The following is a 20596-nucleotide window of genomic DNA, read 5'->3' as shown; positions in this document are numbered from 1 at the left end:
TGATAGGAGGTATCAGAAGCAGTCAGAAGCCAGGAGAAGATCTGATGGTGGTCAGAAGTCAGAAAGCTCAACCTCTGATAGACAAAAGAATGCTCAGAAGGGAAAAGAGAAGTATGACAAGAAGAAAATCCAATGTTTCTGCTGTAAGAAGTTTGGTCACTTTGCTAGAGACTGTTGGTCAAATAAGGAGAGAAAATCAGAAGAAGCAAATATAGCCAGAAGTTCTGATGACGAATCTGTGCTATTGATGGCCTCTGAATCTGGTGATATGGATCTGATAGACTGGTGGTATATGGACACTGGCTGTTCAAATCATCTTACTGGAAACAAGAAATGGCTGGTTGACTTTGACTCTGAAAAGAGGATAAAGATCAGATGTGCTGATGACAAATATCTTAATGCAGAAGGTATGGGAAATGTCAGAGTGACTCTGAACAATGGGAAAACAGCATTGATTCAGAACGTGTGGTATGTACCTGGCATCAGAAGCAATCTGATGAGTGTGGGACAATTAATTGAGAAAGGTTTCTCAGTTACCATGAAGGACAATCTTCTGAAGCTGTACGACTGTAATCAGAAGTTGATTATGGAGTCAGAACAGGGAAGGAATAGAACATTCAAGGTGAATGTCAGAACTGCAGACTCAGAATGTCTTAGTGCAACAAGTGCTAAGAAGGAGAGTGAGCTGTGGCACAGAAGATTTGGTCATTTGAATTTCAGAAGCTTAAAACATCTGAATTCAAAGAAGTTGGTACATGGAATTCCTGCAATTAAGAAGCCTGAAAAGTCATGCAAAGTTTGTATGGAAGGAAAACAACCACGATTGCCATTTGCGTCAGAAACTGCTCCAAGAGCAAAACATGCCTTGGGAGTTGTACATTCTGATGTGTGTGGTCCATTTCCAGTAGCATCGATTGGAGGGAATAAATACTTTGTGTTATTTGTTGATGAATTCACAAGAATGACATGGGTATCCCTTATTAAGTTTAAACACGAGGTGTTTGATGAATTCAAGAAGTTCAGAATGAAGGCTGAGAATCAGAGTGGTCAGAAGTTGAAGATTCTTAGAACTGACGGTGGAGGTGAGTATAACTCCAAAGAGTTCCAGAAGTTCTGTGAGGAGAATGGAATTGAGCATGAGGTTACTGCTCCTTATACCCCTCAACACAATGGTCTTGCTGAAAGAAGAAACCGCACTTTGCTTGATATGGTGAGAAGCATGCTAAAGGAGAAGAAGCTTCCTCAGAAGCTCTGGGGAGAAGCTGTTGCCACCGCAACGTATGTACTCAACCGATGTCCTACGAAGAAGTTGAAGGAAATAGTTCCAATACAGAAGTGGACTGGAGATAAGCAAAGTGTTAGTCATCTGAAGGTGTTTGGTTCTGTTTGCTATAAACATGTTCCAGAAGCCAGAAGACAGAAGCTGGATGATAGAAGCAAAGTGATGATTCTGATAGGGTACCACAGTACAGGTGCATATAAGCTCTATTGTCCAGAAACCAATAAAATTGAATTCAGCAGAGATGTGATTGTGAAGGAATCAGAAGTTTGGAATTGGGATAAGTCTCAATCTGATTCTGATGTTAGAACTTCTGAAGAAAGGTCAGAGTTAAGAATTTCTGAAGTTGGAATAAACTCTGACGTTGATTCTGATTCTGATAGTGATTCTGACTCTGGAGAAGACTCAGAAGATGAAGGTGACTCTGATGATCCAGATGACCCAGACTCTGATGGTAATCCAGATTCTGGTGGCAATTCAGACTCTGGAAATATGCCAGACCCTGAAGATGGTCAAAGCTCTGGAGGAAGTCAACCATCTGAAGCTAGAAACTCTGAAGCTCAAGACTCTGAACAAGTTCAGAGACCACAAAGAATCAGAAACATCCCCAGAAGATATGCAGAATTTGACATGCTGCAAGACACTGAAGTAGACTCTGAAGGAGAAGTTATTCAGTGTGCCATGTTAGTAGACTCTGAACCCATAAGTACAGAAGAGGCTCTTAAGCAGAAGCTCTGGCTGAAGGCCATGAAAGAAGAACTTGATGCTATAGAGAGAAACAAGACATGGAAGCTGACAGAACTTCCAACAGACAAGAAAGCCATCAGCGTCAGATGGGTTTTCAAGCAGAAGTTAAAGCCAGATGGTTCAATTGGCAAACATAAAGCAAGGTTGGTAGCCAGAGGATTTCTACAGAAACCTGGGCTAGATTACTCTGAAGTGTTTGCACCTGTAGCAAGACATGAAACAATCAGAATGGTGATTGCAATAACTGCTAACAGGAATTGGCCTCTGATGCATTTAGATGTAAAATCTGCATTTCTGAACGGTCCATTAAAAGAAGAAGTTTACGTGTCACAACCTCCTGGATTTGTGAAAAAGAATCAGGAAGGGATGGTGTACAGATTATACAAAGCTCTATATGGATTGAAACAAGCGCCCAGAGCTTGGAATAAGAAGATTGATTCATTTTTCAAGAAGCAAGGCTTTCAGAAATGTGAGATGGAGTACGGTGTCTATGTTCAGCATACTTCTGAAGGAAATATGACTCTGGTATGTTTATATGTTGATGATATACTGCTGACTGGAAGTTCTGAACAGGAGATAGCCAAGTTCAAGAAAGTTCTGATGAATGAATTCGAAATGACTGATCTAGGCAAAAATGACATACTTTCTAGGGATGGAGTTCAGATACTCTGAGAAAGGTATTATTTTGCATCAGCTCAAGTATGAATTAGAACTTCTGAAGAGATTTGATCTGAAGAATTGTAAGATTGCTGTTACTGCATGCCAAGCTGTGTGGATTCTGAATCTATTGCAGGATCTGAAGATTAAAGTAAACAAACCTCTGAAGCTGATGATTGACAACAAGTCTGCAAACAATCTTGCCAGAAACCCAGTGTTGCATGGGAGAAGCAAGCACATTGAGACCAAGTATCATTTTCTGAGACATCAAGTTCAGAGGGGAGTGTTAGAAGTTGTACACTGCAGCACTCAGAAGCAGTTGGCAGATGTTCTGACGAAAGCTATCAAGACTGATCAATTTCTCAGATTAAGGGATGGAATTGGTGTTACAAGTTTTGATGGAATATGAATTAAGGGATGGTATTAGATTTAATTATTAGATTTAATTCATATTTAAGTTTGTTAGATATTAGATTTAAATATTAGATTTGATTCATATTTAAGTTTGTTAGATATTAGATTTAAATATTAGATTTGATTCATATTTAAGTTTGTTAGAGGCTTATAAATAGGGTGTCAATCATTGTAACTTTTAATCCTTTTGTAGCCGTCATTCTCTGAATAAGAATATTTCCATTCATCATATATTCTACCTTTGCACCAACAGTTTTCACGTATTCAAAACATAGTTTTTTTAAAAGTACATCTTCTTCAGTTTTCATTATTTGTCCATGTGTTTTGGTTTTTTGAACACTGCAATTTGCTAAATGGGTTATCCATTTTGATTAAATTATTTTTACGTTTTCATTATAATCTATAGATGTTCAACATAATTAATATTCCCTAACTGTATTTTTGTTGCAGTAACAATGAGTCAAAAATTTGATTGCATAAAAGACATTAACAACTCAAAAGAAACACGACGGCTCCGGTTTAAATCATTGATGCATGGAGCATAATCAACAGTGAGGGAATTGAGCATATGGAGATGCTTTTAATGGATGCAGCGGTATAGAATTTCAATATTATCTTTTCATTTATATTTTTGCAGTAAGTAAATAGTTGATAATATTACACTAATTCGAATATTTATTTAGGGTGATATGATACAAGTTTTGATCTGTCATGAACATCCACCTAAAATGGAAAGAAAGGATTAAGGAGAATATGACTTGCATAATCAATAACTGTATTATTTATGAGAATTATTTCCAGTGGAAGCTCTGTGATCATTCAAAAAAATTCGTGTTCCTTAGTGGTATGACTTTTAAAGCTATTGATATAATACAGTTATTGATTAATGTTGACAGCCCCAAGTGTTTCTTCCAACATTAATCTTCCTTATAGTAAGCACTCGTCTATATCTTCCATTCGTTGGCTCTTCGTTCCCTCTTCCCCCATTCTACATATCCTCTGCAAATCCAGGTTCTTAGCATTTTCACTGCTTTGGTATTCATTTAGTGTTTTCAGTTAGTAATATTATTCGTTCCCATTGTTGTTTGGATCGTTTATCCCATACTAATATTATCAAAGATGGTTTTCACGTATTCAAAACATAGTTTTTTTGAAAGTACATCTTCTTCAGTTTTCATTATTTGTCCATGTGTTTTGGTTTTTTGAACACTGCAATTTGCTTAATGGGTTATCCATTTTGATTAAATTATTTTTACGTTTTCATTATAATCTATTGATGTTCAACATAATTAATATTCCCTAACTGCATTTTTGTTGCAGTAACAATGAGTCAAAAATTGATTGCATAAAAGACATTAACAACTCAAAAGAAACACGACGGCTCCGGTTTAAATCATTGATGCATGGAGCATAATCAACAGTGAGGGAATTGAGCATATGGAGATGCTTTTAATGGATGCAGCGGTATAGAATTTCAATATTATCTTTTCATTTATATTTTTGCAGTAAGTAAATAGTTGATAATATTACACTAATTCGAATATTTATTTAGGGTGATATGATACAAGTTTTGATCTGTCATGAACATACACCTAAAATGGAAAGAAAGGATTAAGGAGAATATGACTTGCATAATCAATAACTGTATTATTTATGAGAATTATTTCCAGTGGAAGCTCTGTGATCATTCAAAAAAATTCGTGTTCCTTAGTGGTATGACTTTTAAAGCTATTGATATAATACAGTTATTGATTAATGTTGACAGCCCCAAGTGTTTCTTCCAACATTAATCTTCCTTATAGTAAGCACTCGTCTATATCTTCCATTCGTTGGCTCTTCGTTCCCTCTTCCCCCATTCTACATATCCTCTGCAAATCCAGGTTCTTAGCATTTTCACTGCTTTGGTATTCATTTAGTGTTTTCAGTTAGTAATATTATTCGTTCCCATTGTTGTTTGGATCGTTTATCCCATACTAATATTATCAAAGATGGTTTTCACGTATTCAAAACATAGTTTTTTTGAAAGTACATCTTCTTCAGTTTTCATTATTTGTCCATGTGTTTTGGTTTTTTGAACACTGCAATTTGCTAAATGGGTTATCCATTTTGATTAAATTATTTTTACGTTTTCATTATAATCTATTGATGTTCAACATAATTAATATTCCCTAACTGCATTTTTGTTGCAGTAACAATGAGTCAAAAATTTGATTGCATAAAAGACATTAACAACTCAAAAGAAACACGACGGCTCCGGTTTAAATCATTGATGCATGGAGCATAATCAACAGTGAGGGAATTGAGCATATGGAGATGCTTTTAATGGATGCAGCGGTATAGAATTTCAATATTATCTTTTCATTTATATTTTTGCAGTAAGTAAATAGTTGATAATATTACACTAATTCGAATATTTATTTAGGGTGATATGATACAAGTTTTGATCTGTTATGAACATACACCTAAAATGGAAAGAAAGGATTAAGGAGAATATGACTTGCATAATCAATAACTGTATTATTTATGAGAATTATTTCCAGTGGAAGCTCTGTGATCATTCAAAAAAATTTGTGTTCCTTAGTGGTATGACTTTTAAAGCTATTGATATAATACAGTTATTGATTAATGTTGACAGCCCCAAGTGTTTCTTCCAACATTAATCTTCCTTATAGTAAGCACTCGTCTATATCTTCCATTCGTTGGCTCTTCGTTCCCTCTTCCCCCATTCTACATATCCTCTGCAAATCCAGGTTCTTAGCATTTTCACTGCTTTGGTATTCATTTAGTGTTTTCAGTTAGTAATATTATTCGTTCCCATTGTTGTTTGGATCGTTTATCCCATACTAATATTATCAAAGATGGTTTTCACGTATTCAAAACATAGTTTTTTTGAAAGTACATCTTCTTCAGTTTTCATTATTTGTCCATGTGTTTTGGTTTTTTGAACACTGCAATTTGCTAAATGGGTTATCCATTTTGATTAAATTATTTTTACGTTTTCATTATAATCTATTGATGTTCAACATAATTAATATTCCCTAACTGCATTTTTGTTGCAGTAACAATGAGTCAAAAATTTGATTGCATAAAAGACATTAACAACTCAAAAGAAACACGACGGCTCCGGTTTAAATCATTGATGCATGGAGCATAATCAACAGTGAGGGAATTGAGCATATGGAGATGCTTTTAATGGATGCAGCGGTATAGAATTTCAATATTATCTTTTCATTTATATTTTTGCAGTAAGTAAATAGTTGATAATATTACACTAATTCGAATATTTATTTAGGGTGATATGATACAAGTTTTGATCTGTCATGAACATACACCTAAAATGGAAAGAAAGGATTAAGGAGAATATGACTTGCATAATCAATAACTGTATTATTTATGAGAATTATTTCTAGTGGAAGCTCTGTGATCATTCAAAAAAATTCGTGTTTCTTAGTGGTATGACTTTTAAAGCTATTGATATAATACCCCCCCCCCCCCCCCCCCCCCCCCCCCCCCCCCCAAAGAAAAGCATTTTTTTAAGATTTTGCTGAGATCATTGGAGGAAAATGCGAACTTAATAGACTCCAACGTCATATAATTATAGGATAGCTATATTTTCGGTTATAATTATACTACAACATTATAAATGTATTTACCAATAATTGCAAATGTTATTGGTGTTGTACATGAGATAAACAACATCCAATCCAACACAACAGAGGGGAAAACTTTTGTGTCACTAAAGCTTAAAGACCTGAGGTAATTTATTTCTTTTAGCAATCTGCGTATTTTGTATGCAATTTTTGTTGTAATCCATATCCAATAAACCTACACTGAATATGTTATTTTCATGATTCAAAATAGTGGTAATCTTATTAACTGCATCTTATGGGAAAGCTATGGATCTAAGTTTTTAGATTACTACAATGATGCTAATAACAGTGACACTATTGCAATTGTTCTCACACATGCAATGATAAAGGATTGTCAAGGTTATATATGTCTGATTTTTTCCACACATATTTGAATACATCAACCATGACATTGATACCACAATGTTGTTTATCGTTTACAGTTTCAAACGGATAGAGTGGTTCTAAATTGGTGATTAATAAAGATATTCTAGATATTAAATAATTTTTGTCTAAGTAATAAATATCTAATTTAGATCCACTTTAAAATATTATCTTTTATTCTTTAAATTTCATATATGCCATTAAATTATGTTAAATTTTATATGTTACCTACAAACGAACCGACTGAGAAGCCGACTCAATCATCAAGATCTTTGTTTAATTAGTCTGGTGCATCACAATATACCCCAATTGAGAAGTTTGTTCATAAGGCCAAATGCATTTCCTTAAGTCAGTTATGCAAGGTCAAACAGGTATATTGTAGGTTGTGTACTCTAAATGCAGTAAGTTTAAATTATATTATTATATGATTATACATCTGATATCTTTGGATTGTATTTAGGAGACGCTTTGTGTTACTGTAGCAACTACTTTAAAGTTTGTTGTATCAAAATATGGTTGATTTTATTATAGATGCACAAAGTGTTTTTTAAAAGCAATTGATCTTAACAATCCCTATAAGCATGCATGTGGAGAAGATGTTAAACAAGCTATACCTAATGGTGATTAAAAGTTTCGATTTGTGTTTTGGGATGCTGATTGTGCTGAAGTTATTGGAAAGAAAGTTGATAATATGCATAAGTTAATATTAAAGGTATAAATTTACTACGTCATATTCATTTCTAATGATATATGGGCATCTGTTTTGCTGAATATTTTAACATCCATTACTAGGATGAAAAAGATGATCCCATGGTTTATTCCGATGAGCTTGATTTGCTTTTGGGTAAAAATATGACTTTTAGAGTTAAGGTTCATCCAAATTTTGGCCAAGCTTCAGTTTGGAAGCTTTCTGTGGATGAAGACTTTGTCAAACAAATTAAAACTGATTACATAACTGATGAGGTTTGAGTTTATTATAGTTATTTACATGAAAACTTAATCTAAGTCGAATTCAAAATCTTACATAATATTCATGTCAAACTGGAATAATCGGGCTCAAACTCAATCTGTAACCATGAATGCAAGCCATGAAAATATTGAACATTCAATAGTATGTAAACTAATTATGAAACAAGTAATTTTGAGTTTGTGTTAACCTTCTTATTTTCTGACTACAATTTAATATATTTTGAAGCAATCATGATCTGCATGCGGAGAAAATGATCCAGATTCAAATTGTGCAGCTACTCCAATTGAGGATGTTTTCGCTGCTCAGTATGTTGAAGATGTTGATTGTGAAGTTTTTGGAGCTACGCAATTTTCAGGCACCAAATCATCGAAGAAAGTAAAGATCGAACAAATGCTTAATTGAATTTTGGGTCAGAAAGTAAACCCGCATGGCCATTAAAAATTTAAAACTCTATAGTTCAAGATGTTTTCATTTAGTAGTATCTATCACTGAATATATATATATATATATATATATATATATATATATATATATATATATATTATATAATATATATATGTGTGTGTGTGTGTGTGATAATCAAAACAAATAAATTACCATGACGAGGAAATAAATAATGATTTGTTTCAACAAATAAATCTATTAATTTTATTGAGTATAAACTTATTATATCTATTAAATTTATATGCATAATATCTTAGCTGATATAATAAAAACTCTTAAAATTTGTAAAGTTGTTTAAACTAATTACTAACATATAATTTATATCTCAGCTAAACACCAAATCATTCTAAGTAAATATGAAAAATTTGTAGACATACTAGTCAATAATTTAAAAGACTGCAAATATAATACTAAACTTTAACATACAATACCATATCAGTAACATAGAACTACCAAATCAATAATAGAAATATTTCAAATAACTTACAATTGCCCAGTTTTGAAACACATAATACATACTTCCATACTAGTAACATTATAATTAGTCTTTGATTCTAAAATGTCTAAATAACATCCAAAATAAATTTAGAAAACACAAAAAAAAAAAAAACCATCCACACCATGTTAACTTCCACATCCCATGATCATCATAGATTCCTACTCCAAAGACATACTGGATATCAATTCCTCTACAAAGTTACAAACATGTAGGGGAAAAACGTCTCATTCTCCAAACCAAAGTATCACCATCACATAAATTTTTGCTCTTAGTAAACTCATATCATTCTTGAGCAATGTACTTGGAGTGCTCTTCCGTCTTGCAATGTGAATCGCACATTTAAAGATTTTGTTTTCTTATCAACAATTTGGATCTCTTTTTGATTTGTTCTTAGAATTTTTTTGATATTAGTCTTAGAAAATGCTGCAAAGACACAAGAGCAACACTACAAGTTATAAAGCGTTTTAAGTATAATACAATATAAACTATCTACACATATATGCTTATCAGAATATTTCTTATTTTACTGCATGCATCTGCTATATTGCTCTCCCATGAATATTGTTTGTTGCCCATGATCCATTCTTCTTTAACTTCATTTGAATGTTTCCCATTTATAAGATTTTGTTAACTTATTTTCTTATGCACATATTTGGTAACAGGTTTTTTCTTTGCCACAAATTTTAGATTAGGACACACATTCTTCATGATTTCTTTCACATTTCCCTTGTCAATTTTGGTAACATCTGTAGTTACATTCTCTTCTTCTTTAACAACTTTCATAACCTCTTTTTCATTGTTCAAAGGTGAAAATACCACCTCAACATCAATATGAACTTCAAAGATTCTCAAAGTGTTTTTTCCAACTCTATTACCGGGATGTACTTTCTTATCATACTTTTGTTTTACTACACTTTCATCAATCTCCTGAACCATACCCTTAATGAGGTCCATGGGCAGTTTCCTCAATAAAATACACAATATTAGACATTAAGATGTTTATGTACCAGATTGATATATATTTATAACAACATTTTCCAAGCTAAACACAGTTGTTTGAAACCATAATTTCTACAAGTTTTAATTACATAATACCCAAATACAACTTTTGATTTTAGAATACTGTATTTTATAAAAAAAAAAAACATAAACTGTAATATGAACTAATCTTTACAAACCCCATCATATAATCTGTAATGAAACATAATTTTAAATTATAAAACAACAAGTATTGGGATTTCTAAAAACCCATTACAAAATGTAATACATAATCAAATAATATAGTTAAAACAAAGATTTTGTGGGAAATCGAAAAACCTTATAGAAATTATAAATAGAGCTGCTCTAAATTTTACAAATTCCAATATGTATGCTAAAATCAAACACATTTCAAAATCCTAAAAGGACCAATGATGCATTGGAATTTCAGAAAACACACTACAATTGTAAATCATAAATAAAACATAAGTTATTACCTCATCCCTGACAGAGTATCATCTGAAATGTAACCGTAGTAAGGTTTTCGTCGACCTTCTATTCTTCAATTCCCTGTTTGCGTTCGACCTTTTGTGAAATACAAAATTTAAGAAAGAGAAAAATACCAAACTTTAAGAAAGGAAAAGAAGAAAGAGAAAGATACAAAACTTTAAGAAAGAGAAAAAAGTAATCATTTCTCGTATTAATTTTTTTTCTTAATTATTGCACTTATAAATTGTGGAACATGAAGTGTGAAAGTTTAACACTATTAAATAAATTAAAAAATCACATTATTATTCCAACATGCAAATTAAAGGGATGACACATTTTATTTTGAAACATGAATTCTAACATGCAAATTAAAGGAATGATACGCTTTTTAAGCAAATCAATTTTTAGAAGCAACAACCATTATTCTCACGGTAACATCAAATCAACCACTATATCAAATCCATTTTTAGAAGCAACATCAAACCTGACATTTGCTTATTTATATACTATGTAATAATATCAAATCCCTTCATTGCATATCTAATATGTCAAGTGTCTTAAAATGTCTATGTGTGCTTTGTGTGAAATTTGAAGCAATCTCATTATATCTTCTTCTACTTCTAATGGATTTTTATCAATGTATTTGTGTATTTGTATTAGGTTGCATGCAATTGTCTTAGTTAATACATAATATTGTTCCTTTGCATCTGTGAATTTGCAGATTTTTATCTCTTGACACGAATGATATTTATGAAATCATTGGAAAAATTGTTCAAGAAGTGAACCAACCTCCCAATGATGTTCAAGTGGATGAAATGTTCCCTAAGATCAATATGACTCAGTCGAATGGTTGTGATGTACATGTGAATTAGAACGTAACAACTCAAGTTGATGGATTGTTGCCTGAGATCAATATGGTTCATGAACATGGTCCAACTGAGCAGGTGAATCAACACATAGGAGGGTTGGCACCTGATCTGTTTTGGGAGAAAAAGATCAACAAATCACTAAAGGATGAAAATTAAGTTTTGGTAACAAGTTACACCAATTATAACAAAAAAAAATATATATAATATTTTGCATTTTTTATACAAACTTAGAATTCAATGATAATGGTAACTTGCAAAAACTCATATTATGCAGCATTTCTCAGTCGAGGTTATAAGGAATGGTCTTCATCCAGACCAAACTGAGTGTACCCTGATGGATCTTGACACTATGGACTATTATGACTGTGAGATCATTAAATCAGAGAGAGACATAGTGAAGATGTACTTCGGCTATGAGTGGTATGAATAGGCAAAGGAAAAAACCCTTAAGGTGGGAGATACGTTGTTATCATTACCACTCTAATTCTCAAATGTTGTACATCAAGTTATCAAGACGTCCTCGAAGGAACAATGCCTGAAGGAAATGCTGTTAATTTCATTTGTCTTTCTAATTCTTATTACTAAAGTTTAATGTTGTCGTTTTAGTTGTTTATTGTGGAATTGTTATTTCATTTTTACCAAGTTGTGTTTAAGTTTTATGTTTTTTTTTTATCTAAATTGAAATTGTATTTGAACTAATGAACTTTATCTACCTGATTTATTTATTGTTGCATTATATATCAATTAATGCAGGTGATTGTTTAATCATCATCCTTTTTATTAACTTTATAAATATAATCTATTGAATTTTTGTTTTTTTAATTAATATAATTTAAATTTTACAAAATTAAAGTTTTATAAAATTTTAACAAAATCGTTAATTAATCATTCTCTTTAATATATTAGATAATTTTCAATTAATATTAAATTTTATATAAATAATCCATATGATGATACCTTTCAATAAAACAATAAATTTTGTTATGCGGAGTTATCAAATTAGTTATATTATTAAGTTTGACAGTTTAACAATTACTCCAAATTAATAAAATTATATTTAAAACATTTTTTTCTCTCTAATGTGTTATTAACTTTGCTCGATCCTAATAACGCAAGTATCTCTTACTCTAGTTTGATATAAACTCTTTCACCCAAAAAAACTCTATTAGCAATAATCATTTTTATCTGCTTGATAGGTGGAAAAATAGATGAAGCAGTTAGATTGAAATGTTATCGCTTAACAGCTCATGTGCATGTTGCGGTGTTTCCACAGCAACAAGAGCATTCCACTTTCAGCTTCGAACTCCACCGTCACTATTTTCCTTCTCTCCCATTAAGAATTTTAAATTTGCGAGAGCCGTTTCTGGATTCTCCGATGAATCCAACCCTAACGGAGAACCAAAATTGAATTACTCCGGCGTGCGGTTGGAAGAGATCGTCGACGGTGGAATCAAATCGGGAAAACTCAGACTCGACAGTTGGATCTCTTCTCGCATCAATGGAATCAGTAGAGCTCGCGTTCAATCAAGTATTAAAGCGGGACTTGTTCATGTCAATGGCCGTGTTGTTGATAAGGTGATAAACTCAATGCTCATTCCAATTTCAACTGTTGCAAAACTCAACTTCTTTATTGTTTTCATGTGTTATATTACTTGTTGATGCTAGTAATTCCTTTGCAATTGTATGTAGACCGCTTTGTATTTAAATTGAATAATTGTTAAATTGCATTTCCATGTATGTAGAACCGATACTTCAGATTGAAAATGTGTTTGTTGTTTACAACACCGACAGATATGGTTACATTCGGTTATTTTTTTCTATAATTATTATCGATGATGTATACGAGTTAGTGTAGATGTTGTATCTGGTGTTCGTGTTGGTAATAGACTCGGATCCTTGAACCAGAAAGTGAGAGTGAGGTCTTGAGCTAGGATATAATATGCACATATTATATCCTTTCCCGTTTTTTTAACATTGATGTAATTGTGGTTACAGTTCTGCACATATTATGCTGGTCAAATTTTGCAAGTGAGGTGTTTGACAAAAGTTGTTTTGAGCAATGTATATACATATACATTTGATTTGATTATGATGGCTGTGAGTTTTCTAGTTGTTTTATTTGATTTAGCGTATCCTTATAAGTAGTGTTAGTATTTTGTATTTTTATTCTGAGACTATGTTTTGAGTTCTACTATGTCATGCCTTTCATGCACACATAAATACTCTTATGTGCACACACATATATGTGAGAGAAGTAAATCTTGACAATTATATCTAACCACATCAAAATTAAACAATAAAGTCATGTTAAAATGTGGATATGACAATTAAAAACTTTTAAACTCGGCATATGGTTAAGATTTACTCATCTTATTCTCCCATGCAAATAACCCTCTTGCTTGATGCATCACTTATATGTGTGTGTATTTTAAATGGTAATCATGACCATTTAAAACTTTTATTCTTGACGCATGGTCAAGATTTACTTGTCTCACTCTCACGTACAACTAGTCCTTTTACTTGATACATCTCTTATGCATGTGTTTGCGTACGCACACATAAATAAAGCATTCTAAAGCTATTAAAGTGGTTGTTTTCGCTTTTACAAAAATAGGAATCCGGGTTCAAATTGTCCATCATTAGATTGTTTTGAATGAGATTGTTTTCAAGACTCAAATCTGTATGGTTTGTACATCATAAAAACACTACACGAGGCTGTTTTCTGTTTGGAATTTTGTGTCTGCATTGAAGTCCTAAATGTTCCACAAGGTTAATGTTTTATATACTAATTACTACAAATTTTGGTGAAGTGCATTGTTAAGCCTCATGAGAGTGTGGTTTAAAGGATAATGAAACTGAGTTAGAAGATATCGTAAGATGCTTCATGTGACACAAATTGCTATTATGGAAACAACTATTTTTCTTCACTGCTTGGCTTCACTTTCTCAAGGGCTAAAATATAATCCTGCTTTTAAATTGTTTGGGTTTTGGTCAAGGTGGTTAAAGTTTGAGAGCATATTTATAAATAAATTACTATACCTAAGTTTCTGATTTGACAATTCTACTCAGTCAGGAAATCTATTTATGTATATCGTAAATGAAACTCTAGGATGTTAATAGATTGTAACTCATGATTGTATGTGGCACAATCCTTTATCATAAGATGGTAATCATAGTTTCTCTATAGATAGTTATGACACGTTAACCAGATTTTTCTTGAAAACCTGATATTTTTTATTATTGAAGTGGGAGTCAAGTTGCTTCCATCTATGGTAGACTATGGACTTGATTCGTTAATCATGAATTCAGACATGAAATTTAGATAGTCAGTCACATTTTTCCATTCTAGCCTCCCATTGAGTTGTACTTTCAAGCATGGTGATTTTTATTCAAATGTGACACATGACATTAACGTTATTTATAGAACAGTGATAGTTTGACATGGTTGAATATGTGATCGTCGCTCCTTATCTAGGTGGGATGTCGCATCACCAGTCACCATTTCTCACATATTTCCTATTCCTTTCCCTAACTTTGTCATTCATTCCTTCCCTCATACGTGTTCAAGGTTTCTTGCCACAAAGCAAGCCCAATGATCTAAAGAAGACCGGTGTTGCTTAATTGCAATAGAAAAAGGGGCAGTTTCCAATGCTTGCTGTCATTGAACTTTTTTCAATCAGTTAATCCCTCTACCTTGTCTTTTAGCATACCATTGAAAGTGTCCATTAATCACCTAACAGAAAGACAATTTGGGGGTGGTGCCTTCAGTAATTCTTAGCAACCCTCTTTCTCTCTCTTTCAATTGCGGGTAACTCAACCTCATAAAAGTGAGCATTTATATCATTTAACAGAGATGAATACGAAATATTTGTATACGGGCCAAAAGTGAAAATAGCTAACATTATAGATACTAAACATATTTAACCCTAGAAAATATTGTAGGGTGTCACAATTATGTACTTGTGTATTTTGTTCCAATTAAAAAGTATGTCCAGATTCTAGATAAGTTCTGTTTAACCATTAGAGAACAGCTATGAATCCAAGTTATTGAATCCTGGAATATATCTCCCGAAAATATATGGTCAGTTGATGAAAAGGAAATGTGCTCTGTGCTAAGAATTTAGAAAATATTTTCAATATTTAGAAGAGAAAGGGAGGCCTTGTGCTATATTGCGCTCACCATGGCCTGGGTCTAGGGCAAACCATTCTGAGGTCTATTGTACAGTCTTATCTTGCATTTGCATGAAGTTAATTTCACAACTCGGATTTATGACCTCTCAGTTACACGGTGATGACTCAATCATTGTGCCAACTGCCAAGGCTCCCATTCTCCTACATTTATATGATGCTCACAAATTTGAAGTCTTTCCTTAAAGAAATAATCTCATACTTGAGACTACATCTGTAACGATGGCCTTCATGTTGTTTAGTGACTTTGAGCTACCATTACTTAGGGCATTTAAGGCATTAAAACATTGAATCATTATCAAATATTCTGAGGGTGGCTCCCAGTGTTTGCAGATCAAAGATGGTGATGAAACTTGAATGATTCACATTTTCCTAATTCAACAATACTTGTTCAAAATGGAAAAAACAATATATCATTAAAACTTAAAAAGATGATTATGAAAATGCTCCAGACCTAAACTATATTTCTTACTTTCCAGTTTTTTGTTTGGTTATTTCAACAATTGGAGCATTAACCAGAACAGTATGGTTCGCTGAACTGTGAAAGTTCTTGTTTGGAAATCACAATTTTTTTCCATTTGAAAAGGTGCAGGTCCTTTAAGGTGTCAATAGTTTCTGGTGTTCCTTTCTTAATTTGTAGTTGACTGATACTTGAGCAGGTTTCTTTCAATGTCAGAGCTGGGGATGAGATCAAATGCACAATTGCGGAGTTGCAGCAGTTGAGAGCTGTGCCAGAAAACATACCTTTGGATATAGTTTTTGAAGATGAGCATTTGCTAGTCATAAATAAACCTGCTCACATGGTAATTCTAGACCTCGTGCTCTTTGTTAATTTAAAATCTTGTGTAAAATTTTCAAACTACCAGAAGTTCAATACTTGATTAAATTCAGGCTGTTTAGACTAACCAACTGTTTCATTCCATTCTGCTAGTGTTAGAAGCTATTTTTAAAAACTGATTTATGAGGAATATGCTAGAAACACTATTTTCAACACTCTTATTGGCTGAAACACATGTGGATCCCACCACTTTATGTGGGATCCATTTTCAAAATGAGGGACTCACGTGCGTTTCAGCCAATAAGAAAGTTGAGTGTTAGAGAGTGTTCGTAGCACTCCTCATTGATTTATACACATGTCAGGAATTTTCAGCAGGCAAATGGAAAAGAACTCAAAATATTGATATTGACAAATACCAGTATTTGGTCTCTAACCTAGGTTGTGCATCCAGCACCTGGAAATACGTCTGGGACACTTGTCAATGGCATCCTTCACCATTGCAACCTGCCAAATGTTGAATATTCTAAAGAGGAAGCTCTTTCAGATACAGAAGATTTTGATGATGAACTTAATGGCTTCTCATCTAAGGCAAGTTCTTGTGAAGGGTTAGATTCTAGATTGTCTATGCCTTCAATTCGCCCAGGGATTGTACACAGATTAGACAAAGGCACGAGTGGGTTGCTAGTTGTGGCCAAGGTACTTTTTATGTTTTCTCAAACTTGTTAAAGGGCCTAACTTTAATGAAGAATGAAACTATTTTCACACTTCAAAAGATTAGCATTCCTCTTACACCCTAGTATCCGAATGCCTTGATATCAGGATGAACATTCTCATAAGAAATTGTCTGAACAATTCAAGCTACGCACTATTAAGAGGGTCTATGTTAGTCTCACTGCTGGGGTACCCACTCCAGTTTCTGGGCGTGTTGAGGTTCCGGTTGGTCGGGATCCTAATAACCGGCTTCGGATGACCGCTGTTGCTGGAGCAGTTAATTCTATAAAGGCTCGTCATGCTGCTAGTAGGTGATCTATGGTACTTTTACTCTTCATATATATTTAGTTATTTACTAATACTGAATTATAATAGGTGCTTTGGTCATATTTGACTATTGCAAAATTTATAATGTATCAATTAAAACTATCGACATAAATGTGTATTTTTCAACATTTGTGTACACATATCATATGAACTTTGAGCGTGTTATTATTCAATTCAGATGACACTGCCAATAAATTTTCAGTAGAATCAGTTTAACTTTTCTAACTCGCAATTATCATGATTCATGACTAATGGCAACCCAATATTTATTCCTTTGGGTTTTTTGATCATATAACCAAATTAATTAGAAACTAAACAGTTGAAAATCTCTTCCTGTGTGGTTCATTTAACTTTTAACTTGTAGGTCATTAGTTAAAGTAAGTTTTTAGTTTTGACTTACTTAAAAGTGTTTTTCAGCTTGCACATTATCATATAAAATAAATGAGAGCTTCTGAAGAATTAGAAATGCAAAAACCAGCTTTAACTTTGATGAGAAGATGTTATTTTGAAAATCATATTTATTGCAATATTATTTTAATATTGCATTGTATTACATTTTCTAAGAATGTTTTTTGAGAAGTTTTTTTTCAAATAGGTTTTATATCAACTGCTTAATGGACTTCTATTCATCTAAAAGTTGATTACTATCTGTCAGGTACAAAGTAATTGAGATACTTGCTGGGGGTAGCTGTGCCTTGGTTGAGTGGAAGTTGGAAACTGGACGCACTCATCAGGTACATATCTTAAGAAACTCTCAAGAAATTGTACATATCCAAATCTTATTGTAAGTGAGAGAACTGAGGGGTGAGGGGTCTGTTTCCAGTTGGAGCAAAGCATGGTCAAAGTTTATGTATGAACATAGCATAGATGGACTAACAGAGCATTTTAAGAGCCAGCACTGCGATGTTATCGCAAACTATATGACATTGTATGAGAATGAGTGTCTGATGGTAACAAGCCAACATGAGAATAAACTCACTAATACTATACTTTAAGATATGATTATATCTGTTGGTATTAAGAAAATAGTTGGCATCTATTGTATAAAAGTTGGTTGAATCTCGATGTAGGTGGTTTGGTCATGTATTAAGAAAATAGTTGGCATCTATTGTATAAAAGTTGGTTGAAACTCAACGTAGGTGGTTTGGTCATGCATGGAGAAGGCCTAAAAATTCTATAATAAAGCGAATAGATTAGATGAATGACAACTCAATCGGTTAAACTCACTAATACTATACTTTAGGATATGATTAGATCTGTTGGTATTAAGAAAATAGTTGGCATCTATTGTATAAAAGTTGGTTGAATCTCGATATAGGTGGTTTGGTCATGCATGGAGAAGGACTAAAAATTCTATAATAAAGCGAATAGATTAGATGAATGACAACTCAATCGGTTAAGGTAATGGAAAACAAAAAATTGAATGTCGAAACTAGTAAAACTGATTTAGAAGCCAATGATTTGGTCATAGACATGATTTTTAATAGAATATTATAGCAAATCGCATGATCATGTTGTCAATCCCACCGAGTGGAGTAAGACTTGGTTGTACTTGTTTTTAGAATTTAAGTACAAATATTTAGAGAGAAAAATCATCAAATATAAATCTTCAAAGAACATTTCACTCTAATAATATACTAAACTTATAATTACCTCCTACAAAATGCACACTTGTTTTGTAGATCCGTGCACATGCCAAGTATTTGGGTGTACCTCTGCTTGGTGACGAGGTATATGGAGGGACGAAAAGCATGGTCTTGTCACTGCTACGGCCACGAACAGCCCCGAGTTTGCATGGTGAAATGGTTAAAGTAGTTTCTGAGCTAGACAGGCCTTGTCTTCATGCTTTGACTCTCGGGTAATATGATAAAAGCTTCTATAACTTGCTAGCTAAACTTTGGTTCTCATTTTATTTGCATGATTCATGAAACTTGACAGCAGTAGTGGTTTTGATCATTGTCGTGTAGGTTTGAGCATCCTCATACAGGGGAACAAGTGCACTTTTCATGCGAGCCCCCTGTAGATTTTAATGAGATTTTGAGCCATCTTCGTAGAATTGGCAGGGATAGGATTTCTTTATCAAAGGTTAAATTTGTAAAAGGGGCATTGTAATTTTGTAAGCCGGATTGGCCTTCTTTTTGTACTTCTCTGCTTAAACTTTCTTTCATTTCCATTATTGATTGATGAAAATATTATAGACAATGTCTTAACTAAAACATGATAGTGTAGACATAATAATGGTTTATTTGTTAAAAATAACACAACCAGTAACTTTCAAAACACAATTTACAGGCTCGTTGTTCTTTCAGTACACTAAAAGACATTAATATAATACTTTCAACACAAATTTGACTTAGGAGTATGCGCTAACCGTGCTACAGACACAGACTAATGCTAAAGGTTATACGACATGAATATAATACTTTCAGCATAAGGTCCATATTCCATATTTAGCAAAAAGGTGGAAATAAAGCAGCACGTGTGCTTAATAATTGGAGAAATATGTCTCATGATTCAACGCCGCCGATCCTTTTTAAGTGTTCCTTGGAAAAAAAATTGTTCCTTGTTAGTTGACATTTGGACTGATCAAAATAATATTAATTATATTTTTGTCAAAATTATCCTTAAATAATAATTACAGAAAGAAAAAAAATAAAAAAAATATTATAAATAATTAAGGATATTATATATAAAAGAATGAATTATTATTTGAAAAGTAATAATAATGATTAATTTTCTTGAGATGTGTAAAAAGTAAAAAAAATGACACTTAAAAAAGAACAGAGGGATTAATGTTTTAAATATTATCTTAAAAGTGTGAAAGTTCAAAGAGAAGAAAAAAGAGAATAATTTTTTAAGAGATGTTATTAATCACCATAACAATTAATTAAAAATAAATAATTAACTTCTGATCTTGTAAGTTTGCGTGTTTTTTATTTTCGTTTTTGTATTTTTCTTTTTAAATAATTTCTGAATATTAAAATCCTTTTAATTCTAATCCATGAAACTAAAATTCGTTAGAAAATCAGGAGAAAATTTATCGATTTTAATTTTAAGGATTAATTAAAAGAGTGAAATTCAACGGACTTTATTCAGGAAAAAAAAACAAAAATATGTCAATTTAACTAAAAGATTATTTAAGTTAATAATTAATATTGAATTCTTCTTATAAAAATCATTCATAATTATTTTTTATTTAATACATTTTTAATAAAAAAATGGAAGTATATTTA

General features: G+C 32.5%; 1 protein-coding gene across 2 annotated transcripts; it reads left to right on the top strand.

The window, feature by feature from the left end:
• Positions 1-12484: 12484 nt before the first annotated feature.
• LOC127084892 (RNA pseudouridine synthase 2, chloroplastic) lies at positions 12485-19648 on the top strand. Of its 2 annotated transcripts, XM_051025412.1 has the most exons (7): positions 12485-12934; positions 16207-16350; positions 16764-17021; positions 17145-17347; positions 18019-18097; positions 19046-19221; positions 19331-19648. In XM_051025412.1, the coding sequence occupies exons 1-7, from the start codon at positions 12587-12589 to the stop codon at positions 19473-19475; spliced, it is 1353 nt and encodes a 450-aa protein (XP_050881369.1). In that variant the 5' UTR covers positions 12485-12586; the 3' UTR covers positions 19476-19648. The 2 variants fall into 2 exon arrangements, with proteins under 2 accessions (XP_050881369.1, XP_050881370.1); XM_051025413.1 differs by lacking the exons at positions 19046-19221; positions 19331-19648 and having other exon boundaries at positions 17145-17357.
• The last annotated feature ends 948 nt before the right edge of the window (positions 19649-20596 follow it).

The sequence above is a fragment of the Lathyrus oleraceus genome, chromosome 5 (genome assembly GCF_024323335.1).
Source record: "Lathyrus oleraceus cultivar Zhongwan6 chromosome 5, CAAS_Psat_ZW6_1.0, whole genome shotgun sequence".
NCBI lineage: Eukaryota > Viridiplantae > Streptophyta > Magnoliopsida > Fabales > Fabaceae > Lathyrus > Lathyrus oleraceus.
Note: the sequence above shows the minus strand (reverse complement) of the source record. Positions and strands in the feature narration are given on the sequence as shown.

Coding starts and splice junctions, on each gene's coding strand:
- LOC127084892 (XM_051025412.1), top strand. CDS start 12,587: ATGTTATCGCTTAACAGCTCATGTGCATGTTGCGGTGTTTCCACAGCA. Junction 17,022..17,144: donor GGTTGCTAGTTGTGGCCAAG/GTACTTTTTATG, acceptor CCTTGATATCAG/GATGAACATTCTCATAAGAA. Junction 19,222..19,330: donor CTTCATGCTTTGACTCTCGG/GTAATATGATAA, acceptor ATTGTCGTGTAG/GTTTGAGCATCCTCATACAG.